The sequence below is a fragment of the Zingiber officinale genome, chromosome 6A, assembly GCF_018446385.1.
Source record: "Zingiber officinale cultivar Zhangliang chromosome 6A, Zo_v1.1, whole genome shotgun sequence".
NCBI classification, from domain to species: domain Eukaryota; kingdom Viridiplantae; phylum Streptophyta; class Magnoliopsida; order Zingiberales; family Zingiberaceae; genus Zingiber; species Zingiber officinale.
Genome location: NC_055997.1, coordinates 94,962,178 through 94,990,066, shown reverse-complemented (window position 1 = coordinate 94,990,066; position 27,889 = coordinate 94,962,178). Strand labels below are relative to the sequence as shown.

Genomic DNA, 27,889 nt, shown 5'->3' with positions numbered 1-27,889 from the left:
ATGCATGCATGCTCCTTAAAGCATACCCTGAAAAGACATGTCAGAAAAATATCTTTGACACCATACCTTAACGACCCGAACATATCTCTGACAAGACAGCGGAAATTCCCATCGTACGATTCTTGACCATGCCACCAAGCATGCCGTCTGTCGGCGGCACAGGTTCCCAGAAGGATATCCTTTGATCCTCCTTTTGTCTGTTACAAGCCGAGTGGAAGAGTCGCTCGCCAGCTATCAGCCGTCCGGATGATCTTATCCTTGGGCCGAGCGGAATGGCCGCTCGGCCAGCATCCGTTGTCCAGGCTCCGCTGCTATGTAGAACGGAGAAGCTGTGTTTGAATGTAGTCCGCTCGGTCATCATTGTTTTACCTGTGTGAGTTCGAGCGGGCTGGCCGCTCGGCGCATACCTTATTTGTCTAAGCGCCGGAAGCTCGGTACCTGGTCGAACTGTGCTAACGTCTGCTTCATGTAAGTTCGGCGATTCTTCCTTCCGGTCGAAAAAGGGGGTTGTCCAATCTGACGATAATATCAGGATGTTGACCAGCTTAACTTTGACCACCATATCATTGACCACCCTACTGACCGGGGCCTCTCCTTATCTCTAGGTCAATAGCTATTTGGACATCATATAAAGGGAAATGAAAATTAATTTGCACGATCTTATATGAGCTAAAAATTAAAAAAATAATAATGGATGGATCTAAAATTCATTCTTTCTCTCATCATGTAAGTAAATTACGATAAATATCTCCGCTGACAATTTATCTTTTTATTAAACAACATTATTCTAGAGTAAAAATTATTTTAAATTTAAGGGATGGAATCATAATTTAGGTAAGAATAAGGTCCTTTAAGTAGAATCCCTAAGTCGACGCTATGATAGGGTTTTGCGATCGCCCGCCTGCTCCTCCTTAGCACCGGTTCTCTACCTCACACTCTCTTCTCCACGAACCTTCTCTTTAGTGGATCCGCCATGCCAAAGGTCCTCGGCACCGGCACCTTCGACTTCCGGCGTCACCGGGTGGCGGAATACCCCGTCGATCCTGGGAAAGAACCGGTGACAGAGAATCTTGTCGAGAAACCTCCGGAGCAGCGCCCGAACGCGGGTGTCCCCAGCTCGATTACCCTGCTCGAGATCCAGCGAGACCGGCTCACCAAGATAGCAGCGGCTAACTGGCTGAAGGCTGCTGGTGGGAGCGTCTCCTCGCGGGAGTTCGATCCCGAGCTAGTGAAGGAGATCTATGAGACCGAGCTTCTGGTGTCCGGTGACGGCAGGAAGACTGTGCCGCTACAAAGGGTGATGATCCTAGAAGTGAGCCAGTACTTGGAAAACTATCTCTGGCCCAACTTTGATCCTGACACCTCAACGTTTGAGCACGTGATGTCGATGATTTTAATGGTTAATGAAAAGGTGCGTGGTTCGACTAGATTGATGTTTTGATTCGAGGAATAGTTAGAAAAGTAATTTTGTTTTCTCCATATGATACCGTTGGCGAAATTCATGCTTTTTATAGTTCCGGGAGAATGTTGCTGCATGGATTTGTTTTCATGACCGGAAGAATGCATTTAGGGGTTTTTTACAAAGGGTTCTTCTGCTGAAGGAAGAGGTATGTTTTTTTTAATAGCCTGGAATTTGCACTTTTTGTCTTGACTTTGCGCTTATTAGCCACTCTAGGAATTTGGTTTTTTTGCTCATTCTTAGAGCATCCACACCAACTTCCCTAAACACAATTTATGTTAAATTTTACATTTTACATAAAAAAACCCTTTACATTAACTACCTTATCCATTTTCTAAATTTAGATTTATGAATACTACTTCTTTAAATTTAGGAAATGAAATCCATTCTCTAAATATTAAAATATCATTTAATTTGGGGGAGAGAAAAAAAAAACAAAGCGAATGGATTTGGTAATGAAAAGTAGATATTACATAGGGAGAGAAAAAATAATAAAAAACAGAAGAGCAAGAAAATAATAAAAAAATGAAGATAATGGAAATTTTAGAGTAGCTGATGTAGTGTGTAGTGAAAAATGATCGTCTAAATTTAATAAAGTGGGTGGTTTACTTTAAATTTTAGAGATATCATAGAGAAATTGTTGTGCTTCACAAGCTTGGAATTTTACTTTGCTCCTTGCATTTCAAATTCGCTAACACTACATTTGATCTGCCCACATGTAGGGAAGAGCCTTAAATATAGCAGAGAAGACAAATTACTTGCTGTTCATGATTAATGCTTTTCAGGTATGCAGTCATATCTTTTTTGCTTTCCAAGAACAAAATTTTAGATTAGCAATTATTTACCTGAATTGCATATTCATGCATGTTGCTACTACGTGAATCTTCATTTGCAAGTAATTTAAATCCCAATACAAACTGAGCTGCAATGCTGCCATTAAATTCTTAGTTTTTTGGTTGCCTTTATGCGCTCATTTCTTTAGATCATCAGCATCTTATATTACTTCCCCATATGTACTCAAGACAAATATATGAAACTTTACATATTATACCATAAGGTTTAATTTTGTTAAGTTTTAGTGATCATGTTGTCTTGGATTCTTTGCTGTATCATATCATCTTATGCTTATCTGATGTATGATTACTAACAGAGTTTGGAGGATGAAATTGTCAGTGACAATGTTCTCAAGTTAGTGAGCTTGCAGTTGTGGCATAAATTGTCTTTTGGTAGATTTCAGGTGAAATTAACAAATTCTATGCACATCTATACGGATTTTGAGTGCATTATTAGTGTGAGTTGACCATTTTAAGTCCTTATACAGATGGAATTATGCCTTAATCCTCACTTAATCAAAAAGTGGAAACGAATGACCAAGAAAGAAGCAAAAGAAGCCAAAAAAGGAGGGCAACCAGTTGATCCATCAAACAGGCTTGAAGTGCGATTTCTCAAAAACCTAATTGAAGAATTCTTGGAGGTACTTATTTCAACTTTATGAATTGATAGATATAATTTGATCTTTTAGTCAATTTTAACTGAAACATGTCTGCCAGATTCTTGATTCAAAGGTCATTCATCAAAATCAGAGTGGTCATGAAGAAACTGAGCTTAGTGGTTCACACGACAATCTGTTTGATGATTTGTCTGTTTTATACTGCGAGAGATTTATGGAATTCTTGATTGATCTTTTGAGTCAACTTCCAACTAGGAGGTATTGCTGTCTTTTTCACTTTATTTTCTAATTTACATCTGATTCTTCATTTATTTATTTTGAGAAAATCATTAGTTCCACAAATTGTTCATAGGAAGAAGAACATATTAGATTGCTTTTTGGTGTTTATCTAAGGTTGATGGTGTATTAGGTCTGATAGATTCACAAGTGCTGTGACGGGGTCATTCAGCTTACCAATTTAGACAATATATTAGATCCTGAATCATCATATCTATCACAACCAGTAATATTGGGTTAACTTAGCTAATTGGCAAAAATTCTCTGATAGCTAACTTTTTGGTATTTTTTCCCCATGGGTGTATGCATTGCATTTATAACATCTTATGATGATTTTGTACCTGATTGTATAAGGGCTCTATGGTTGTGATATATAATAGGTTTTTGAAGTCAATTGTTGCTGATTCTGCTGTTGTTTCCAAATGCCACTTAAGTGCACTATACGCCCATGAAAAGGGACGACTTTTTGCTCAGTTGGTCGACTTGCTACAGTTTTATGAATGCTTTGAAATTGACGATCATGTCGGGACACAACTCAGTGATGATGATATATTGCTTGCTCACTACTCACATTTGCAAGCTTTTCAACTATTGGCATTCAAACAGATCCCTAAGGTACCTCTCTTGTCCATCTTAATCAAATTTTCATTTGGAACTATAATTTCTATGTGTTGCATTTACTGTTTAAGTTTTTTTTCCTTCTAGCTTCGAGACCTTGCACTTTGCAACATTGGGGCAATTCAGAAGCGTTCTGATCTTAAAAAGAAGCTATCAGTCTTATCTGATGAGGAACTGAAAGACTTGGTTTGTGATAAGGTTAGTGATATCTAGCATGACTTTTCTTTGTGCTTTTCATTTCAATTATTCTTTTTTTGCTTTTATCTTCATGCATATTTTTCTGATTTTGGTGCATTTCCCTACCTCCTTGTTATGTTGATTTTTTGAGTAATCACTGCTTCGCGACATGTAAATTGATTAACACTTAGCTCCTTGAGGACTTGCTTTTTTGACAGAGGAATGTGTTACTTTTGTTAAGCAGGACTAACATAAGATGGTCTAGTTTAGGCATTTTTTCAATCAGTTGAGTAAAATCATCTCACATGGGTCTAGTTTAAATCAATTCAACTTACTAAGGAAATTGAAATAATTGAAGAATATTTTTGTGTTCTTCCAAATTTTATAAGATAATGGGTTTAAGTCCATTTTTCTGGAGAAGTTAATATGATTGAAATTCACTTTTTTTGTTGCTTATTTTACTAACAGAAACTATCCATGAAATTAATTATTTTTTGCATAAAGGAGATCAAGTAGGATGTGCGTTCAGTGGTACTTCTGTCCTTTCTCTCACCCTTGTTATGGATAAGAAAGTATTTTCATTTTAGAAGATATCTCAAAATTGCTAATTATTTTACTTGTGACTTGCTGCTAGTGCATAATATACACAATATTAATTGCATGATTTTAATCAATGTCCCGATACATTCTTGGATTAGTTTGGAAATAAATCATGTCACTTAGATGTAGGTTTAAAGTGAATTCTGCTTGCTATGCAAATTGCAATTATTGAAAACTAGTTTGTATGTGCTCTTTTTAACTGTGTAAAATAATATGGGATAAAGATTAACCCTAGAGATTCTTTTTCCACTTTTCATCTTCTCCACATCAGTGATAGTAATCCCAATTGATTTTTTTACTTTGTTGTAGGAACATAAACCATCTGCTAAATTTGCATTAAGGAGATCGAGTAAGATAGTGAAACAAATGCCAGTGCTATTTCCTTTTATAGAACTCTTAGTGAAGCAATAATTTTTACAAATAAAGGATAGAAAGTACTTGTACTTGATTCAACTTTGTGCTTTCCAAGCCAAATGATAATTAACTTCTCCATTTGAATCCTGTTCTTGTGAGTTTAAACATTTACCTTATCTAAGTGTGCTGTTACACTTACACTATTGCTGTTGTGGTTTTATTTTTTAAAGCTCAAGTTGGTTTCAAGAGATGATCTATGGAGTAATAGGGCTGATTTCCTCATTGAGGTTGTTATTTCTTGTTTTGAGAAGCGTCAGTCACAGAGGGAGGCCATAAACACACTTCCTCTCTACCCAAATGAGCAAATAATGTGGGATGAGAGTCTTGTTCCAAGTATCAATTATTCAGGAGAGGGATGCTTAGCTCTCCCTAAGCTTAACCTGCAGTTTCTGACGCTACATGACTATTTACTAAGAAACTTCAATCTTTTTCGATTAGAATCTACATATGAAATACGAGAGGATATTCAAGAAGCTGTTCCTCATCTTCTAGCTTACATTAACAGAGAGGGCGAAACTGCATTTGGTGGCTGGTCAAGAATGGCTGTTCCAATCAAGCAGTTCAAAATCACAGAAGTTAAACAACCTAACATTGGGGAAGTCAAACCAGCTTCTGTTACTGCTGAAGTGACTTATAGCATTGCAAGTTATAGAGCACATATCAGATCAGAATGGGATTCTCTTAAAGAACATGATGTCTTGTTTTTACTGTCAATTAGGCCCTCTTTTGAACCTCTTAGTCCAGAGGAAGCCGCCAAGTCATCTGTCCCACAGAGGCTTGGCCTTCAATATGTACGTGGATGTGAAATAACTGAAATCCATGATGAAGAAGGTGTTCTTATGAATGATTTCACTGGTAGAATTAAAAGAGATGAATGGAAGCCACCTAAGGGTGATCTTCGTACAGTGACAATTGCTCTGGACACAGCACAGTATCACATGGATGTTACAGATATTGCTGAAAAAGGTGCAGAAGATGTATATGGAACATTTAACATTTTGATGCGGAGGAAGCCTAAAGAAAATAATTTCAAAGCAATTTTGGACTCCATAAGAGACCTTATGAATGAGTCTTGCATAGTTCCTGATTGGTTGCATAACATCTTTTTGGGTTATGGTAATCCTTCTTCTGCACAATGGCATAACATGCCTGATCTTTTGGACGTAGTAGATTTTAAAGACACTTTTCTTGATGCCAACCATTTGACAGATAGCTTTCCAGATTTTCAGGTAAAAATTATGGTTTGAATATTTAGTACCTTGACCACTCTGCTTTGATTATGCAGTGAGCCAATCCAAGATATGAGGTTGTTAAGTTACTTACATATAGATGTTTCATGACTTGCAGGTTTGCTTTGTTCGGCCAGATGGTTCAGAGGATTTGCATCCAAGACCTCCATTTCGCATTCGCCTTCCAAAAACAATGAAGAGTGACTCTCGTGCACTTCTAGGGAATGAGAATACCGACAATAATAATCAAAATGACCATGAGATGACCACTAATGGTGTCGAGAAGGAAAAGTTTTTTGCTGAGGCATATGTCCCTCCTGATCCTGGGCCTTATCCCCAAGATCAGCCTAAGCAAAACTCAGTTAGGTTTACACCGACTCAGGTACTGATGATAACATCTCAAAAAATATGAATATGCAAACTTTTGTAGCATTCTCTTATTTTTACTTAATCTGATAGAATGATGAAGTTCTTTATTTTCCTTTGCATAAAATTGCTTCATCTCTTTCCTTCAATTCAAATTCTGAATAAACATTAGAACAATCTTCTTTCTAAGTGATCCTTTATCTTCTTATCGTTTACAACCTCTGTGCCATCTTTCACTTTCTCATCTTCTTCTAATGTGGTCTTTACAGCATGCCATTACTTAACTGCTCCAAACTACTTATTTCATATCTATGTTTCTTTTGCAGATTGGAGCCATTATTTCTGGTATCCAACCTGGGTTGACAATGGTTGTTGGTCCACCTGGTACTGGGAAAACTGATACTGCTGTACAAATTCTAAATGTTCTTTATCATAATTGCCCTTCACAGCGAACTTTAATTATCACTCACTCCAATCAAGCTCTAAATGACCTGTTTGAGAAGATAATGGAGGTATTTTCTTTATCTTAATAAATGCATTTTCATTCCTCACGACATTGTAATTTGTTTTCACTAGCTGATTTTGAATCAAATTGTTTGATATCCCAATAAATGCTAGAAAATACTCAAGTCCAGTGGCATTCCAAAATATGACACAAATTTTGATGGGATATCATTTTTATTATCCTCTACATCTTAAGTTTGATATGCTAGACATAGTTGTTCTCTATTTGATTGTTCCGTTGTTAGTATATCTTCTCTTTGGTTATCCATCTTGAATATTGTTGATTTTTGTAAAATTTGGGGAATAGGAAATTTTGTAATGCATATGTTAATGGGATGAAGAGGAGCCTTGGCTCACAGTAAAGTTGTTGTCGTGTGACCTTGTGGTCAAGGGTTCAAGTTGTGGAAACAATCTCTAGCAATGCAGGTACAATATATCCAACATTGTCCAACCCCTCTCCGGGATCCTATATTGGCGGAAACTTCGTGCACTGGCTGCTCTTTATACGTTAATGGGTTAAATTTTAGATGGATATACATAGGGCTCCAAACATAACTCTAATAAAAAATAGTAATGTGGGACCAAACACACTACATTATTGTTTATTAATTTTTAACTCTTAACGCTCGTTTGCAAGCTAGTTACTTTCTACTTTCAACTTGTTACATTTAACTAGAGAGGCTGCCATAACAAAATGTAGACAAAACATGTTCATAATGAAAAACAATGTGATATAATATACATAGATAAAACAAAACTTAATTAATGAAACACACAACTTATGATGGTTCATTAAGATATCTAATCCAGTAATCCTCATCACTACTTTGGTCAAACCGAAACCTACTAATCTATAGCTTTCTAACTTATGTATAGATAGTTCCTTGGTATTTGGTACCTGCACCTTAGCACAAAATCAATAACAAGTGTGACCAGGCTTGTAAACTTACTCTAACCCTGAAAGGTCGGGTTCTGATGTCATATAGAATTGAGGGAACAATAAATATTGTATTATATACGGTTATGGGATAACCATCACACATAGGCCTCTAAACATTAAACCCCATATCTAAAATGCTGTAGGATTAAATGATGGGGAGCCTTGGCGCAACGGTAAAGTTGTTGCTGTGTGACCAAAAGGTCATGAGTTCGAATCTTGGAAACAACCTTTTGCAAAAAACAGGGTAAGGCTGCGTATAATGGATCCTTCCCTGGGACCCCGCATGACGGGAGCTTTGTGCACCGGGCTGCCCTTACTGATGTAGGATTAAATCCTTTACATTATTACTTATTAATGCTTACGCTCTTAAGAATATAAGGGTTTATTCCCTTCATCTACTAGCATTCCTTTTCTTTATTCCTGATATAAATGCTTAGTGTTATGGGTTTTATTATTATTATTTTGAAAAAATGTTCTGAACTAACCATGGTGTTACTGTCAGAGAGATGTACCTGCCAGGTATCTTCTTCGTTTGGGTCAAGGTGAACAAGAGTTGGCAACAGATTTGGATTTTAGTCGTCAAGGTCGTGTCAATGCTATGCTAGTGCGACGGCTAGAGCTTCTAAGTGAAGTTGAGAGACTTGCAAGATCCCTTAAGCTTCCCGAAGATGTAGGGTACACTTGTGAAACTGCTGGATATTTCTGGTTGCTTCATGTTTACTCGCGCTGGGAGCAGTTTTTAGCTTCTTGTTCTCAGAATCAAGATAAACCATCTTTTGTGAAAGACCGCTTTCCATTTACAGAATTCTTCTCCAATAGTCCCCAGCCTGTTTTCACAGGTGAATCATTTGGGAAGGACATGAGGGCCGCTAAAGGTTGCTTCCGTCATCTATCTACCATGTTCCAGGAGCTTGAAGAGTGCAGGGCCTTTGAGTTGCTCAAATCAACAGCTGATCGAGCAAATTATCTGATGACTAAGCAAGCTAAGATTGTAGCTATGACTTGTACTCATGCAGCATTGAAGAGGAAGGACTTCCTTCAGTTGGGTTTTAAATATGACAACTTGTTGATGGAAGAAAGTGCACAAATACTCGAGATAGAGACCTTTATTCCAATGTTGCTTCAACGCCAGGAAGATGGATATGCTCGGCTTAAACGCTGCATTTTGATTGGTGATCATCACCAACTACCTCCTGTTGTAAAAAATATGGCCTTTCAAAAGTATAGTCACATGGATCAAAGTTTATTCACTAGGTTTGTTCGTCTAGGCGTTCCTTACATTGAGCTTAATGCCCAAGGTAGAGCTCGCCCAAGTATAGCCAAACTTTATAATTGGAGATACAGAAATCTTGGCGATCTTCCTTATGTACATGAGGAAGTTATGTTTCACAAAGCTAATGCTGGATTCTCTTTCGAATATCAACTAATAGATGTCCCTGATTACCATGGGAAAGGTGAAACTGCTCCTTCTCCATGGTTTTATCAGAATGAAGGCGAGGCTGAGTATATTGTAAGTGTTTATATATACATGCGACTTCTAGGATACCCGGCCAGCAAAATTTCTATTTTGACAACATACAATGGTCAAAAGCTTCTGATTCGGGATGTTATCAATAGGAGATGCATGACATCTGGAATTGGAGCACCGAGCAAGGCAAGCTTGCCAATTCCTAGTCATCACTGTCTAAATTTTCTTAGAATATCCTTTAATATTATCCAAATCAACTATTATTTTTTGCTTAGCAGGTGATGACAGTTGACAAATTCCAGGGTCAACAAAATGATTTTATTTTGTTGTCTCTTGTACGCACTCGATTTGTTGGCCATCTACGTGATGTTAGGAGATTAGTCGTTGCAATGTCACGTGCGCGTTTGGGGCTTTATATTTTCTGCCGGCGCTCTCTCTTTGAACAATGCTATGAATTACAGCCAACTTTTCAACTTCTACTTCAGAGGCCTGATAAGTTGGCTCTAAATCTTGACGAGACCAGTCCCTTTACTGATCGTCTAGTTGGAGAAGGAGGTACAATTCACTTCATTGGTGATACCCAGGAGATGGATAACTTAGTTAACTTTAGGATGCATCAACTTTACCAGGTATGATTGCAAATTAGTGTGTAACTTAAACTTTTTGCGCTTTTCTCTCAAACTATTAGGCAAGTATTTGACCTGCTTTCTTGAGTAACAGGCGCAGCTGATGAGCCACTACACGCCTCACCAGGAAATGCAGGACAATGAAAATGGACTTGAGGATCCAAGCTCCAAGAGCCATTCTGAGGACACTGATATGTATACTGGGCCTCAGGAACCAACCTCTGAGAACCATTCTAACGACACTAATTTGCCTCTTGTTAATGGAGATGCGGACGGCGAAACACTTGAAAGTGATAAGAAAGATGAAGATGGCATGTCGTGAATCACCAAAGTTAATCCATCTGCGTTGACTGTATGCAACTTATCTCACAGGTTAAACTTCAGCCCCTGCAGTAAGCCAATATGGATCTGTTGCCTGATGTGAAGAGCTGACTGACTCTTGATGAAACACAAGATATTGAAAATTTTCTTTCTGGTGATTTGATGAGTAATGCCGAACACAATTGGTCAAAGGGTGCAGAATATTTTAGAAATCGGATAGTGTATTCTTGTAGAAACAACAGGGCGATTGTACAGGATGACACCGAGATGGTATATTAGTTCATCCTTGGTAGGCATTCATCTAACTTATTTACAGAGTTCTAGTATATCTTCTCTGTTTCAAATTCCATGTACATCAGGTGAGGTAGTATCCATTTTTCGGGCAGCCTTGTTCATTGGTTTCGATGGAATTTGAAAAGAATTTAAAAATTTGCAATATCATTCCGTTTATGATGTGATTAAGTAACTAATGCAGGGGAGGTTTTGGTGTTTACCTTTGTTATGCTCTCCAAAATTTTTTATTATGATCATGTAGAATGAGCAAAAAATTAAATCTCTGATTTGTTTAAACATACATTTTGAACAAAAAAGAATTCTTGCTTGATTTTTGTTTTTGACCCATATGCAAGATGGTATGAGAAATATTTTTTCATCCTACTGATTACATAAAGATGAAATCTTTATGATATATCGACACTAATTCATTAAGATTCCCACTGAATTCATTTATTCAGTTTGTTATCCTTATTCATGGAAGCCATTGGATGCCTCAATCTCTACCTCGAAACTATTCCCATATCATCGAGCATTTTTCTAGTTTCTCTTCACTCCTAGCCGAGAATCTCGTGAAGGAAAATTCACCCTCGGTGAGTTTGCAAGAAGGCCACGAGGATTAGAGGTGAGCAATCGAATGAATCATTTAAATTGAAATTCAACAAATCATTTCTTTTCAAATTAATTAAACCAATTCAACTTTCTAATAAAATTGAACAAATAAAAATGGAATGACTGAATTGATAAAACGGTTAATTCGATCTAAAATCAAATTAATTGATTTTTTCATTATCTAATGATTGATTGCTAAATATTTAAATCAAATTAATTGATTTTTTTCATTAAATATTTAATTGATTTTTTCAAGTTTAACAATCATTAATCGAGTGAAATAACAGCTAACAAGTAACAAGATTGATATTTTTGATCTAATCAGTTTAATTAAATTTGAACTTTAAAACAGGCATTTATCCGAATTAACTGATAGTTTTTTAAAACTGAACTTAATTTGTTCTGATCGACATTTTGCTTGTCGCACCCACTCGCAAAGAGGCTGCAAGCTCACAAGGGTCCTCTATCAAATTAATATCATAACCCAATCAACAATTGATGTTTTTTTTTACCGTTAAAAACAGTCTCAATGGATAACTAAGAATTGAGCCTGAAAGCCTGATCAAATTCTTATCCCAAATATATCGGATCTGGTCTAATCCAACATCATTCAATTTTTTGTAAAATTAAAAAAGGTGTCATATTTTTTTTAAGGATCTGGTACGGAAACAGGGGTTCATCGGGAGGAGATATTTCAGCGGCGAACGCATTCGTCTCGGCGTTCTTTTCTCTGACAAAAAGGAAGAAGAATATTTAATAAATATCCTTCCTTGTTTAAATATCGTATTTTTTTTAAAAAAAAATTATTTTATGATTACCCAAAAGAACTTTACGGGAGCGAGCGTACGGCAGAGCGAGACTCGGAGTGGCGTGTCGCGCTTCCACTCGTCGCTTTCGCTGTGTCGTGTTCCACTGTTCTTCCTCGATCTGTATATAAAGCCCGTGTAAACCCCTTCCCTTCGCTGAGGCCTGGCGCTTCACACTCTTCTTCCTCTTCTGCAGAGGTCTGGCGCCTCACACTCTTCTTCCGCTTCTGCTCTCGTCGTCTTTCTCTTCCTCTTCCTCTTCAAGTTCGGCTCGCCCGAGATTGTTCCCGCTGCGAATACTCTCGCAATCGACAATCGTCTTCCTCCTCTCGGGTAGTTTTGTTCGTCGATTCTTATGAATTGTTGAGCGGTAGAAGACGCGGCGATGGCCTGGGATCCTGCGGAGCAGGATATTGAGAAGTTGTTGGAGGATATTCCCCGTATCCTTCATCTCGACGCTTACTATGGCGGAGACGCGGAAGGTTCCCGTATCTGTGACAAGATTCTGAACGGGCTCTGCAATATCGGCGTGTCGCCGCGGTACGAGGGGGGTTCGTGCTCCGATCGGTCGTCTTCGTCGTCCGGGTCGGGACCGGCAAGTCCCTCCCTGGTCGAAGGGGCCTGTAAGTCGGTGGACTCCAGCACGACGGGGGAGGAGGCATTTTTGGTCGAGAAACTTCAAGATGTGCGCCTCGGCGTTGATCTGAAAGAACCGGTTTGTCCTCCGGCATCGGCGACTCACAACCGATCAATTGGATTTGACCATAATCGTCTTGTCGATCAGGGATGCGAGGCGTTCTTCAACCCTTTTGGACGAGATTCTTTGATTAATTGGAACTGGAACCCGTCTCCACCTCAATTGCAGGAGCATTTTCCTGGAGCTGCGAACTTGGTAGATCCGTTGCTCAGGAAGTCCTCTTATGAAGCTGCAGAATTGGGCACTGGTCTACTTCCATTGGCGGATTCTCGTTATTGGCGGAACACTTCTGGAGATTATACTTCCTTTCTTAATGAACCATATCCAATCTCTGATGCGTTATTACAATCAGAGATGACTACAATAGCTCCTTTCAGGGTTATAAATGCATCGGATGCCCTAAAATTACCTAACAACTCCGCGAAGATTACTATTAATGTTGGGCATCAGCCAATGAGAACGGTAAGGAACATTCCTGAAGCAGGTTCTGCACGGGGAACGCGGCTTCATTGCACAAGGAACCAAAGGAATGCTCATGGAACATCTGTAAAGCGTCTTAGTCTTTTTCTCAAACATGAAAGTCTGATAAGTGTCACAGGGCACTTATATTTCCTTGCAAAGGACCAGCATGGTTGTCGGTACTTGCAGCAGATGCTTGATGAAGGGAAGCATCAGGCTGATATGATTTTTAATGGGGTTATCGGTCACACAGTGGAGCTCATGGTCGATCCTTTTGGAAATTATCTCATCCAGAAATTGCTGGAAAAATGCAATGAAGAACAACTGACGAAGATCCTACTCATGCTTAACAAAAATCCTACTAATCTTGTTGAAATCTCCCTAAATATTCATGGGTGAGTAGTAACTTTCTCTTTTCATGAAGTTATCTCTTTATTGTTCATGCTAACAACTCTGATTTTAATATCAACTTATTCTGCCAATCATTGAAAGTTTGTGATCTTACTTTACATGATACTATTTGGATGTATTTCTCAGGACCAGGGCAGTACAGAAGTTGATAGAAACTGTGAAAACTAAGCGGCATATTTCATTGGTTACATCAGGTCTAAGAGTTGGGTTTCTAAATCTTGTTAAGGACTTGAATGGAAGCCATGTTCTTCAACGTTGCTTGGAAACTTTTACATCTGAGGATAATAAGGTACTGACTTACTAGTCAAGGAAAACATTTTTTTGTGAATGAGATTAATGTTTCCTATTCAATGATAGTCATCTTGATTTGATCATTACCTGAAGTTTTTATCCTAAGAATCATACTTTTTGATGATCCTCAATGATAATTTGTAATTTCTTTTAGATCCATCATTTCTCAATTCCTTAAACCTTAGATTTTTTTTTTTTGTTAAATGTGGATCGTCTTTTAATTATTTGTGAAACTATGACCTTGAACAACTCTAGATGCCTAGCCGATTTAATACATTTTCATCCATTCCTTTTTTCTATTAGTTTCATCTGCCACACCCTGCAAAGTCTAGAATGCCAGAAAATGAACTCCTATTACTCTGTTTTGGCTGTTAGCTTATTAGAATTATCTTCCATACAGATGCAACTGAATGCCAGTACATCTTAAAATAGAATATGGACTTACATGGTCATTTTGACATCATTTTTTTAAATTTTCTTTTAACATCATTGAACTTAACATGCACTGGAATCTCTTAATCTTGACACAAACACCATTTGAAGGTTTGTTGTGACCCAGGTCTTGTAACCATATCTTTTATGGTTTAGAGCTAGTGTGCATTCAATAGGCTATGACACAACTCTACCACTTACCCTCTTTCTTTTACCTTAGACGTATCTTAAGATCTATTGTAAGATGAATGCTTCATATCATATTATCTCATTGTTGCTCATAGAAAGCACTTATCTTGACTATGCTTGAGGATTAATACGATTGGTATAATTTATATTCTTAATCGAAAATATGCTAATCAACTTCTGTAGTTGAGTTTTGACAAAAATTTTTTAAGAGAATCTCTTTGGTGTCTGAAGATATTGACACATCTGATTTGAAATTGGTACCCTTTCTATTAAACTCTAGTTTAGTCATGAAGAATGTACCCATTATATTTGATGTTTCTATTTATGAAATTGGTGCCAGCTAGTTCTTTGTGATTCGCCAACTTATTGTGTCTTTCTATATTACAGTTCATTTTTGAAGCTGCTGCAATGTATTGTGTTGACATTGCTACTCATCGACATGGCTGCTGTGTGCTACAAAAATGTATACATGATTTTACTGGAGAATACCAGCAAAAGTTAGTTGCAGTTGTTGCTGCTAATGGCTTTGAACTAGCTGAAGATCCATATGGGTAAACATTTTACTCATAAACTACAAGTTCTATACTCGTAGGATTGGGTATTGATCTTTCCTTGACTGCATTTCTTTGAGCCTGAGGGCACTGAGCTGCTCTTTTGCGCTTCATCCTCCAATTGACATGGCAATCTGATAGGTATAGTAGATATGATAGATTGCCTGCATTTGAATTTTTTATGTGACTGATCATGTGCTCGATCTTGTAGAAACTTAATTTCCTAGTTACTGAACCACCACTTTTTAGCTAGTCAGATTTTGTAGGCCTTCAGGATTGGACATTTGTCACATTTTGTTTCTCTTATTATCGCACTAAGCTATTTGCTCTTCTGACTGTTGCATTTATCTTGTCCTTGCTTTTAGTTCCCTAATCCGGATGATGAACTTTGATTTAGAGTTTTTATGTCGAACTCCTCAAGTGATCCAGATTGACAATCAACATGCACATTTGAATGGCTAAGTATTAGGAAATAGAGGAGTGTAGTATTTAACAGTAGTTTTTTTTAATTACATAGAAGCCCTCTTTTTTATAATATTGAAACCCCCTTATCGTTAGTTCCTACACTCTTGCATTAGAACTTACTGCTTATATTTTTACCCTAGTTATCGGTAGTACATAAACTATGCTCTATATTCGATACAGAATCATCAAATTTATACTGTACTTTCTATTTCAGAAACTATGTTGTCCAAGCAGTGCTCGAATTGGAGAAGCCTTTTGCACTTGCAATCTTGGCATCTCAATTTCAAGGGAGATATGTTGAACTTTCCACCCAAAAGTTCAGCAGTAATGTGGTGGAAAGATGCTTCTCGTACTTTGGAAAAGATTTTCCAGCCATTTTCATAAATGAACTACTTTCTTTCCCTCACTTTGACCAATTACTGCAACATCCTTATGCTAACTATCCCATCCAACGAGCCCTTGAATATTCCGAGGTAGTTTGCAATTTCATTATGAAAAGATACTCTCAGATTCAACTGCCACAATCTTCTTCTCATGACTAATAATCTATTTCTAACGCAGGGTCCTTGCCATGCTGCACTCGATAAAGCCATTCGTCCTTATGCACCAATTTTGAGAACAAACCCTCACTGCAGGCAGATCTACTCCAAACTGCTTTCGAAAAAGTAACGTGGATTCAGAGATTGATCAGGAATATCTGTTGTCGTAAAACTATCTACGAACTAGTTATAGTTTAGACATCCTTTCTTATTTATCAAGTTCTAGAACTGTAAGAATAAGTTTAATGTTTAGCAATGTGCTTACTAGTTGTTCTCGTGGTAGGTTGCTGTCTAGTTCACCATGCAAATTTTGTTGTACACTTTAAAGGTTGTTTTTCTCAGATCAGCTGAATTGTGAGACTGAAAATGCTTCCCTCCAACAAGTTTTGGAATTTGTTTGTCGAAGTTGTTTATGAGATTAACAAAAATTCTATGATTTCAGAAATCAGTATTATTAGCTACAAATTTGTGTTAACATTGCTATCAAAGTATACGAGATAAAAGATTTCGACTCAGTTTCAGGAAGGGAGCTGACTAAAAACAAATGTACAGCTTAGGACAATTTCAATACAGTATCAATTTGTGGACTTATTTTCTTATTTCCTGTATCACGTAATACTATTATTGATCTTAAAAAATCTGATAGGAAACCATTGTAATACAGCAAAACGTTATAAAAAACTTAACTGGATATATATATTTTTTTCTATTTAATTGGTTGCAGTATACAGGTTATTTTGTTTGTTTAAGAATTGATTTCATCAAGAGAAATGTTATTGAGCAACAGAGGGATTGGAGGTTTTTTTCTTTAGCAATTTTATCAACTCGTGTCAATGTACATGATTTTTAATTTAGGATACAATTTGGAATTTATCATGTACTTTAGTTGATTTTGTTAAATTTGTGATGAAGTGTAATTTTTCTTTTTAAAGGAGATCATGGGCAATAGGCTTTGTCTTGAGAATCCACGTTGGTGCGAGTTTCGTGCACATATTTTAAAGTATGCGTTAAGTTTCTAATAATTTTCTGTTAAATGGTAGCATAACAAAGTGTTTAGTCATCAAATTGCAACAACTATATTCTCTGCCAATTATAAAAAGTTATCTTAATTATTATTTTTTAAAAAACTATTATGTTATCATTGATCCTTCTCTATCTTTGTTTTTTTACAAAGATCAGGAGACTGTTTAAAAAAAAACAATTAAAAGGGTGTTTTTTTTATTTATTCTTTGTTTGAGTACTTTACTAGCTTTAGTTAAAATTATTATCATATATCTAAAATTACTAAATAATTTTAGTTAAAATTATTTTAATAATAATTAAATTTATTTACATAACGATTAAATCTTCTAATTTAATTAAATATTATTGAAATAGTTTTAGCTAAAACTACTGTAATATAGTGCAATATTCATAATTATTAAAATTTACATCAATTGATCACAATTGCTTAGATTAATTCTGATCAAAGCTTACTAAAATAGGAATATTTTAGGATTGAATAAAATAAAATAAGTATCTTATATATATATATTAAAATAGAGCTTTTTTATCATAAAGAAAATAGGGAAGAGCCGAGGGCCTTTTTAATTTTTTTCCTTTATTTTTTATCAAATCCATTTTTTTAAACATAATAATGCTGTTGGAATATATTTCATTTTTTTTTTTAAAATAATTCTTTTATCCAAAGAATTTGTGGTCATTTTTTTAAATTGTTAGAATTCCATCTCAATTTAAGGTTTGGACAAAAGACTCCGGGCAAAGCCAGATCCATCCCCATTTGGCTGCCATGGCGGTCGTCTCCTCTCCTCTTCCGGTGGCGTCCGCCGACCACGACAAATCCTCCGCCTCCCCCATCACTCCCACCGCCGCCGACGTCTCGTTGGAATCCTTGACGACGACGGTGGACTTTGGAGCCGCGGAGGCCGTGGCTCTGGTGCGGTCGCTGACCGATGTGGGCGCCATGACTCGCCTTCTCCATGAGTGCGTCGCCTACCAGCGTGCCCTCGACACCCGCCTCGAATCCCTCCTTGTCCAGCGTCCCGACCTCGATCGCCACCTCCTTGCCCTCACTGGCCCTCGGTCTTCCCACCTCCTCGACATCGCCCGCTCCGACGCGTCCCTCCTCCTCTCCTCCGCCCGCTCTACCTCCGCACTCGCTGATCGTGTCAGCCGACATGCCCGAGACCTCGACCTCGCCCAATCCCGCGTCAGGGACACCCTCGCCCTCGTCGATGCAACACTCGATCGGTCCCGCTGCCTTGAGGCCGCCCGCCGCGCCCTCGCCGATGACGATCTCGAAGCGGCTGCTCGCTCCGTCCATGAATTCCTGCATATCGACGCCCGATTCAGCCGCAGTCCCAACAGCAGCAATGACGAGCAGCGCCAACAGCTCCTCGACGTCAAGCGCCAGGTCGAGTCCATTGCCCGCCAGCGACTGGCTGCTGCCATCGAACAGCGTAACCACCCTGCCGTGCTCCGTGTTGTCCAGGCCTTCCCTCCTCTTGGTCTCCAGGATGAGGGCCTCCAGATATACGTCGCATACCTGAAGAAGGTCATCGCCCTCCGTGCTCGCCTGGAGTTTGAGCACCTGGCAGAGCTTGCGGAGCAGGCGGCTGCTGCTGCCATCACCCAGTCTGAGCGTCCTGATTTCATTGGCTGCCTCACCAGTCTCTTCAAAGACATTGTGCTCGCTATCCAGGAAAATGACGAGGTTCTACGGAGTCTGTGCGGAGAGGATGGGATCGTCTACGCCATCTGTGAACTTCAGGAGGAGTGCGATTCTAGGGGCACCCAGATCCTGAAGAAGTACGTGGATCACCGGCATCTCTCTCGGCTCACCTCTGAGATCAAAACCCCGAGCAGCAATTTGCTCTCAGTTGGAGTCGCTGAGGGTCCAGATCCAAGGGAAATTGAGATGTACATGGAGGATATCCTTTCATTGATCCAACTAGGAGAGGATTACACTGAATTCATGGTGTCAAAGATCAGAGGCTTGGAGTCTGTTGACCCGGAACTTGGCCCCAAAGCTACCAAGGCATTCAGAAGTGGGAGTTTTAATAGGATGTTGAAAGAGCTGATTGGTTCATATGTTATCCTTGAAGAGTTCTTCATGGTGGTGAATGTGCGGAAGGCTATTGAGATAGATGAGCCTGTAGCTGATAGTCTGACAACTTCTATGGTGGACGATGCATTTTATGTGCTTCAGAGCTGCTGCAGGAGGTCAATTTCAACATTAAACATTAGTTCAGTGTTTGCAGTGCTGAGAGTTGCAATGGAGCTGTTGATCAAGGACTACCAAGAAATATTGCAGCAAAAAATGAGAGAACCTAACTTAGGAGCGAAGCTGTTTTTGGGTGGTGTTGGCGTGCAAAAAACTGGTACAGAGATTGCTACCATGTTGAACAACATAGACGTTAGCGCAGAGTATGTTTTAAAGCTACGCCAAGAAATTGAGGAGCAATGCGCACAGGTTAATAGTGTGTTTACCTTGTTTCTTTTTGTCCTTCTAATTTATAATTTTGAATTCTGGTTCTGAAGCATGATTTAAGTGTCTAATGAAGTCTAATTTGTAGTTTATGCAAACTAATGATTGATTTTGTGGTATTCTGTGACATTCAGTCCTCGATGCAAATGCCATGTGTTTGCAACTAAGATTTGATGCATGATATTTAGATTACCTTTACTTCAGCATGTGTTTACAAAGTAGACTGGATTCATGACATCTGAATTAAATTACTTTCAACTTCTCCTTTACCGTGACTAGATGTTATTTATATTTTTTAATGTATGCGAACAAACTTTATCAATTCAACCATTTCATACTACTAATCTGATTACCATTTTAAAGTAAATGTGATTTTTTTCATTGGATGAATTTGCATTAGATCATATATATATTCTGTTATGGTACTCTGTTCTTTCTTATGTGATGATTTTACCCCAATCTTAACCTCCAGGGAGGATAACTAGTTGACATTTAAAATTTTCTAGATTTAGTAGAAGAGAAAGTTGTAGATTGTAGTACTTAGAATTAAGATGTACAAACCTCAGAATCTTTGTTTGCAAGGTTAAGCTTGGCCAATAATACTAGATCATGATCTAGATGATTATGTGTGTTTGTTGTTTGTAGAGAGATTAGCGATGACAACACGTTGGTTCTTCTATTCCTCTGATGAATACTTAATATTGCTTTTGAATCAAGAACGATGAGTAGTCTTGATTAAGAGGTTAGTCTACTGTTTCTTCTTAATTTCATACAAACTAGTTCAATAATTTTTTTTCAACAATAAATCAGTGGGAGTTTTTCATTTTACCTTTAAAGTTTATCCTCTTTCCAGCTCTCCCAAGACTTTAGAATCTTCAAAATATCTCACAAAGCTTCATATCCACATTATTTGTTTTACCCCAGAAATTGACTCTCATTGATAGGAAGTGATGAAAGATAATTATGGTTAAAAAGATAATAGATTTTAATGTTGTTCTTTGCTTATTCAAACATCTTTTCCTTTCCACTGTAAGAGGATCAAAACTCGGTTTGTCTAGAGTTTCAACTACTTCCATCTCAATGAGAGATCCTCTAACATAGGGCAACTCTTGCACAGGCATCACACCCTTCCAAGCAACATTACAATAAATCATCACATAGTCCCTTGCTTCACTACTACTATTCACCCAACTATGTTGCTTCTTGCACCGCTTCTATTGTCTGAAGCCAACTTCTTTTCAAACTCTTCTACCTCAGAAACAATTTTCATCACTAAAATATTAGTAGGGGACCCCTTGCTTCACTACTACTATGCTGAGATTTCTATATATGCCAAAACCCAGTAGAAGTCTCACTTCAGCAGGTTGATTACTTCTGATAGAGCCATCCTCCTCAAATGAGTTTCCCCTCCATCAATCATCTATTTATATGGTTTGCTAACATTTAAGCTCATTTTTATATTTCCACACCTCCTTAGCATAAGGAAAGTTACAGAAACGATTTAAACTAGTTACCTCACTTTCACGGTTAAATAAACTCAGAATAGACCTTATGGTCAATAATGCACCAAACAATAGTAGGAATTTTTTTTCCAAGCTTCCTTCCACATGAAATTTTGAACCCTAGGATAAACTTACAAATCAAATTCTAGAGATGCTTCCAGTTTACATCCTCACAATTATCATATGCCTCCTTCCTTTTCTCTTTGACAAAGTTATAAGCTATTCAATACAGGCTACTTGTATCATTGCACATGCCCAAGAATAATTCTTCATTCTTGAACACATAGCACATATTTTTTGAGCAGCAAAAGAAATATTCCTCCTTATATGATAATCCATGGCTACTTCAAATCAAATAAGGTATGGTATTTTTGATGAATTTATAATCTAGTTTGGCCTTCTTGACCCAATATAAAATTAAAGCAATTCACTACTGCATATGCATATATCAGCATATGCCCATTGCTCGTTGCATAAGCATATACTACCATGTCGACTACTTCCTTTTGTATGACAGAATATGGTTGATACCCTTTATATTTTTGTCATGGAGTTATTTAAGATGGCAAAAGTTGTTGTGATCCAAGTAACTGATAGCTAAAATAAATTAGAATTAGCAAAAGCAGCTCTTTCCTTGTTCAGAGCACTACAATGTAGCTTTGACTTGCCAAGTCTGGTGCAAAGTGAATGAGCAACTAAATCATGTTGTTGACTGGATGATGTTTTCTTTGTTGGCTGTTTTTCTTGCTTTTGTAAGAAGGTGACTGCGAGGATGTCAACCTTAGCTTATAGAGCATTTTCGTTACATCAGTAGTTTCACTTCCCCATTATTGCTTTCATAACTGGAAAAAGACCTTAAGAATTGTTCAATTTTTGTCTTCCGTTCCTTGTTCTCTTCGTGCTATACTGATGTCTTGTTTTAACTGCGACCAGGTCTTCCCCACACCAACAGACAGAGAAAAAGTGAAATCTTTCTTAGCTGAGCTTAGTGACATAAGCACTGGATTTAAGCAAATTCTACATGCAGGTTTGGAACAGCTTGTGGCAACCATCTCACCTCGTATCCGACCCATTCTGGACACTGTAGCCACCGTCAGCTATGAGCTTGATGACTCAGAATATGCAGAACATGAGCTGAACGACCCATGGGTCCAAAAGCTTCTTCATGGAGTCGAGACCAACACCTTGTGGCTCCAACCTCTGATGACATCCAACAACTATGATTCATTCATTTACATGGTACTCGATTTCATTGTGAAGCGACTTGAAGTGATCATGGTGCAGAAAAGGTTCAGCCAACTGGGTGGCCTCCAGCTCGACAGGGAGGTGAGGGCACTCATCAACCATTTCTCCGAAATGTCACAGAGACCTGTTCGAGACAAATTTGCCAGACTTTCACAAATGTCAACCATCCTTAACTTTGAGAAAGTCACAGAGATTTTAGATTTCTGGGGGGAGAATGCAGGTCATGTCACATGGTTGCTCACTCCATCTGAGGTCAGAAGGATCTTAGGCCTCAGAATTGACTTTAAGCCTGAAGCTATTGCTGCTTTGAGTTTGTGAATGGGTTTGCTGCTATATTTGCTCTATTCCTTTGAAGTTACTCTACATGGTAATGAGGACCGGGGACTATATTAGGACTTTTATGCTGCTACTGTTTATATCTTCAAATGAGAGATTGATATTGATTTTGGTCATTCATTAAGTTGATGGGAATATATGACATGCTATACTAGGTCATATTAGCTACTAGGTCATATTAGCCAATAGAGAACAGATAAATTGACAAACAAACTTCAGTAAATTACCGAATCACGTAGGTAAAATTACATATTACTTAAATCATGTATGTGAGTTTAGAAATTACTGAAGCAGGTATCTTATATCCGTTTTACCCCTCGCCCACATCGTGTGCTCGTCTGAAGTAGGAAAAAAACAACGGCATCTCGAGCCATCTCGAATTGAACCACTTTTGTGTTTTCCCAAAAAAAATCTCCTGATGACCTCGAAATCCCGCTTCATCAGCAAAATCACAAAACTCTAATTCTCTCTTCGGTCTCGATATTTCTGTCACATCATCTTCAGCGCTTCACTGGTCGAAGCTCCTACATCATTGACTCTCTTGCAATTTGGCTTCTTCACCTCTATCGACATTTTCACTAGCGTCTTTGTTCTCCGACATTTTTGTTGTCTGGTTTGTACCCTCGGCTAACTGATCTGTTCTTGGAAGATTCAAGATCCAACTCTGACTTCACCACATTAGTTCCTTCTCATCTCACCACATTAGCTCGTCCTCGTCCCATCGCACGATCTCCCTCTAATACAAAACTTCCATCTAACTATAAAATTACTCATCTAGGACAATGTCAAAACATCCATCATCGTCTCCAAAAGTAATAATTTTAGATTATAGGGTTTTTTTTTTATTTTTTTCAGCAATTTATGTGTTTTTGAATTTTTTATTTATTTTAATACTCTCATTATAATTGAATTTAACTCAGTTTAATTTAGTTTAATTTAGTTCATCAACTTAGTTTAACTTAGTTTTATGAAAGTTTTATGATTAAATTATCTTAAGCATTGTCATTTAGCTACTTCATTGAACTTTATTTATGAAAACATATTATTTCAACAATCATTAACTAGGACTATTGTTTACCATTGGTTGGATTTGTACAATCATCTACTAGGACTATTGTTTATATTTATGCATATTTAGTTGCCAAATATGGTTTATATTTAACTTTGTTAAAATAGCATATTTTGTTTTCTTCTATACCATACTACCTACCTACAATGTGATAAGGATCTCTTAATCTAAAATATTATATAATCTCTAATCCACCCCTTATGTGCGTATGCATCTCATCATATTGTTTTGCTTAGTTTACCAACTTAGTTTAACTTATTTCCAAAGGTAATATTTTTTAGATTATATGTTCATTTTCTCATTCATGGTAATTTCCTAATTATTTTAGAGTTAGTGACTAAATTTAGTGATGCGGGGGTAAAGGGGGTCCACCAATGGGTCAAAGTAGAAGAAAAGCAGTAGACGTAGAGGTTAAAGTTAGAGCAGTCAAAGGCCCATGCCTAGGAAGCAAGCCAATTAAGTCGAGTGGTGGCATCGTCTGTCTGGTCGGGCGCGACCACTCGATCGACCCAATCTGGCCCGAATGACTGCTCTAGAAATGCCCACGATTAAGGTCAATAGCCAAGCAACAACCTCCCCGGACCACTACTCTCAAGCAGGATACATGTTCGGTCAGGCAAAGGGTAGCTTTTTGACAACAATATGGTCGAACAGAAAGCAAGCAATAACTCTATTCATTACATCCAGGCTGGGACTACTTGGTCGAGTAGTGGCTGATCGACCAAGTGTGGGCCCACTAGCTATCTTGTCATATCTTTCTGGGAGTTTGTGTCGCAGATAGCAGATATGTCCAGTAGGTAAATCATACTGTAGAAGCTTCCAGACTGTCACATCAGAGAGTTGCATGATTGCTTAAGGAATGGTGTCAGGGATATTTTTTTACTTATCTTTTCCTAAGATTCTTAGGAAAACGTGCCTACGCTTTGAGATGCGAATACGAACACTACAATGATACTATAAAAGTGTTGGTGCAATATCCCTGAGTCAAGGTTGACTAGGTTGACTAGGCTTGAGTTGGCTTAAACCTGAGTCTTAATGTTTGAGTTTCGATGTTTGACAATATGTGGAGATTGCAGGTGCAATTATCTGATTTGGGAGATTGCTGGTGCAATTCCCCTCTGGTCAGGATTTGACCAGATTGGTATGAAGAAGAGTGAAGTAGGTCAAGGTTGACCAGATACTTGGCTGGGAAAGTACTAACTAGAGGTTAGGCAGTTGGAAAGTCCTGGTGAGTGAAGCTAGATAGAAGAAAATTCTGGTGAGTGAAGCCAGGTGAAAATCCTAGTGAGTGAAGGTAGGTGAAAGTCCTGGTGAGTGAAGCCAGACAGATGGAAAATCCTGGTGAGTGAAGCCAGGCAGAAGAAAATTCTGGTGAGTGAAGCCACGTGAAAATCCTAGTGAGTGAAGGTAGGTGAAAGTCCTAGTGAGTGAAGCTAGACATGTGGAAATTCAGGTGGGTCAAGGTTGACCGGACACCTGATGTTGGGAAGTGCAAGTAGGTTAAAGAATTGACCGGATACTTGGCACGAGAAAATCCAGATGAGTCAAGGGTGACCGGACATATAGTGGAAGTCCAAGTGGGTCATGGACTTGGCACGAGACGATAAGTCCAAGTGGGTCAAGGTTGACCGGATACTTGACACGAGGAGAAAAATCCAAGTGGGTTAAAGGGATTGACTGGACACTTGGTGAAGGATTCCTAGCAGGTTAAGGTTGACCGGATGCTAGGCATGAGGTTCCAACATGTCACGGTTGACCAGATGTTGGATTTGAGGACCCTAGACTTGGTTTAAACAAGTCAAGGGGAGACCAATCGATCAACCGATCGATTGACACTGTACTATGACAAGCAACAGCCTAATCGATTGGTCGATCGATTGGGAGCCTTTGTCAAAAACACAGAACGCTTCTCAATCGATCAGTCGATCGATTGGGCACCTCTAATTGATCGACCGATTGATTGGGGGCTGGTTTTTCTCGCGCAATGGCGAGAAAGCCTGAATCGATCGATCGATCGATTTAGATGTTTTCCAGAGAGAACAGAAGAAGGCTGAATCAATCAACCGATCGATTGGGAGGTGACCGTTGCACAGGATAAAGCCTTGGCGAGTGTCTTTCTCCGCAGTTCTTCCACTCCACTTCTAGCAATCACTCTAAGAGATTCACGCTAGTTCTTGAAGCTTTCTTAGAGCAAAGTGTTGCTGCACTTCCAAGATCAAGAGGCGTTCCACACAAGAAGAAGAAGCTAGGGTTAACGTTTCATATTGTAAATCTTATAAGATTTTACTTGTATTTGCTTTCTTTTTTTTTCTTCTTGTATTGAGAGTTTGTACAAGGCTTCTCCACCTTCGGTAGTTACCGAGAAGGAGTGTTTTGATTAATGGAGTGTGTGTCGCGTGTGGATCCTTGGATTAGTTACCTCTTCTTAAGGTGGAAACTAAGTAAATCCTATTGTAAGTATTGTAAGCTTGTTGTGAAGATTATCCGCTGCAAATCATCATCATAGAGCAAGCAACCAAAGCGTGATGAGCTATTCACACCCCCTCCCCCCCAGCATCAAACAACCGTAACAAGTGGTATCAGAACAAGGTCGCTCTTCACTGGAATCATCGTCGGAAGGGGCAACAAGGCTAGAGGGTAAAGAAGTTGAAGCACTGAAATTCAACAAGTCAAAGATTTCATCAAGGCTCAACTTCAAATGGAATTCGGAGATGGATTCAGATTCGACATGAGGGTGCCTCCACCATTCTTATCCACAAGCTTCGATTCTTGGAAATCAAGGATCGAAAATTTCCTTATGATGGAGATAGAGCAATGGTTTGCTCTAATGGAAGACTTTGAAGCTCCAACAAATTCAAAGGGAAAAATTCTCAAGAGGAGCAAGTGGAGCTAAGAGCAAATCCAAAGATGTGAGGCCAATGATAAAGTGACCAAACTATTGGTCAATCTATTGTCGGTAACATCTTGGAGCAATTAGAGAATTCAAGGATGTCAAGGAGCTTTGGAACAAATTGGCCAAGCTTCATGAAGAACCCTCCACTATACCAAACCAAGAAGAATCAAAAGAGGGTGATTAATTGGATCAAGACCAAAAGGAAGAAGAAGAGGACTCCGAAGTTGAGAGATGCTCAACATCCGAAGAAGAAGTCCAAGAAACCTCATCTTTTAAGGAATGCAACGAGAAGGGCAAAGAGAGATCATACTCTTTGTTCCATACAGAGGATGAAGATGAAGAGGTCTCCATCTCGAGGATTGAGGGGGAGCGACCTTCGTTGACACCAAATCAAGACGAAGGAGAAGCTTCTACTTCCGGGTCAAGAGAAGAAGAAGATGGGGCAACCTCCACAACACAAGCAAAATCAAATGGAGAATCAAGTGCCATCCCTACACGCGAAGGTATTATTAGCTCAATTAAAAATAAAAATCATATTATATGTTTTGAGTGTAGAGAACATAGGAACTATAAGAGTAAGTGCCCTAAATTGGCCAAGAAGAAGGGCCAAGTGGCACCAAAGGGCAAGGAGAAGCCCAAGGAGACCACACCCACAATAAAGAAGAGCAAGGAGAACATAATGTGTTTCTTGTGTAATAAAAAAGGACATTACCGGAGCCAATGTCCAAAGGAGAAGAAGTCGGTCAAGCCCAAAAGAGGAAACACAAGTCAAGGGGGAGTTCTTAAGAGCAAACCCAAAGTAACATTTATTGATATAGTTCCTCTTAGTAATGGTAACAGGCATGCTAGTTCTAATTTTATTGATAAAAATAGGAGGCATGATAGTATTAATGAAAATCATGTGGCTCTTCATGCTAAGACTACCATACCTAGGGTTAGGAAGGTAGATAAAAATTTAGGCAATAACTCTAAGAATTTTAGTTATAGGCCTAAAAATAGAAATGCTCATAGGAATCAAGAAAAATCAAAATCTATGGATTTATAGAAAAAAAATCAAGTCTTGATGTCAAGACTTGATAAAATAGAAAAGACCTTAAAAAGGATGAAAAATTTTCTTAAGGGCCAAAATGAGCACAACCTAGGGCTAGGAACACAAAAGTCATCAAATGGTCATAGGGGTTTGG

The 27,889-nt window shown here is 38.4% G+C and overlaps 3 protein-coding genes across 3 annotated transcripts; all 3 read left to right on the top strand.

Moving 5' to 3' along the window:
- Positions 1–872: 872 nt before the first annotated feature.
- Positions 873–10,914, top strand: LOC121997003 (RNA helicase aquarius-like). Its single transcript, XM_042551209.1, has 14 exons — positions 873–1,411; positions 1,515–1,607; positions 2,182–2,244; positions 2,610–2,696; positions 2,781–2,933; positions 3,010–3,167; positions 3,566–3,800; positions 3,891–4,001; positions 5,165–6,223; positions 6,342–6,605; positions 6,916–7,101; positions 8,536–9,687; positions 9,780–10,130; positions 10,222–10,914. The coding sequence occupies exons 1-14, from the start codon at positions 974–976 to the stop codon at positions 10,447–10,449; spliced, it is 4,578 nt and encodes a 1,525-aa protein (XP_042407143.1). The 5' UTR covers positions 873–973; the 3' UTR covers positions 10,450–10,914.
- Positions 10,915–12,303: 1,389 nt separating this feature from the next.
- LOC121994207 (putative pumilio homolog 8, chloroplastic) lies at positions 12,304–16,544 on the top strand. Its single transcript, XM_042548321.1, has 5 exons — positions 12,304–13,690; positions 13,833–13,995; positions 15,006–15,169; positions 15,849–16,107; positions 16,196–16,544. Exons 1-5 carry the CDS (start codon positions 12,525–12,527, stop codon positions 16,301–16,303), a joined length of 1,860 nt encoding a protein of 619 aa, XP_042404255.1. The 5' UTR covers positions 12,304–12,524; the 3' UTR covers positions 16,304–16,544.
- A 1,362-nt stretch (positions 16,545–17,906) lies between these two features.
- Positions 17,907–22,859, top strand: LOC121997002 (conserved oligomeric Golgi complex subunit 4-like). Its single transcript, XM_042551208.1, has 2 exons — positions 17,907–19,645; positions 22,096–22,859. Exons 1-2 carry the CDS (start codon positions 17,963–17,965, stop codon positions 22,723–22,725), a joined length of 2,313 nt encoding a protein of 770 aa, XP_042407142.1. The 5' UTR covers positions 17,907–17,962; the 3' UTR covers positions 22,726–22,859.
- The last annotated feature ends 5,030 nt before the right edge of the window (positions 22,860–27,889 follow it).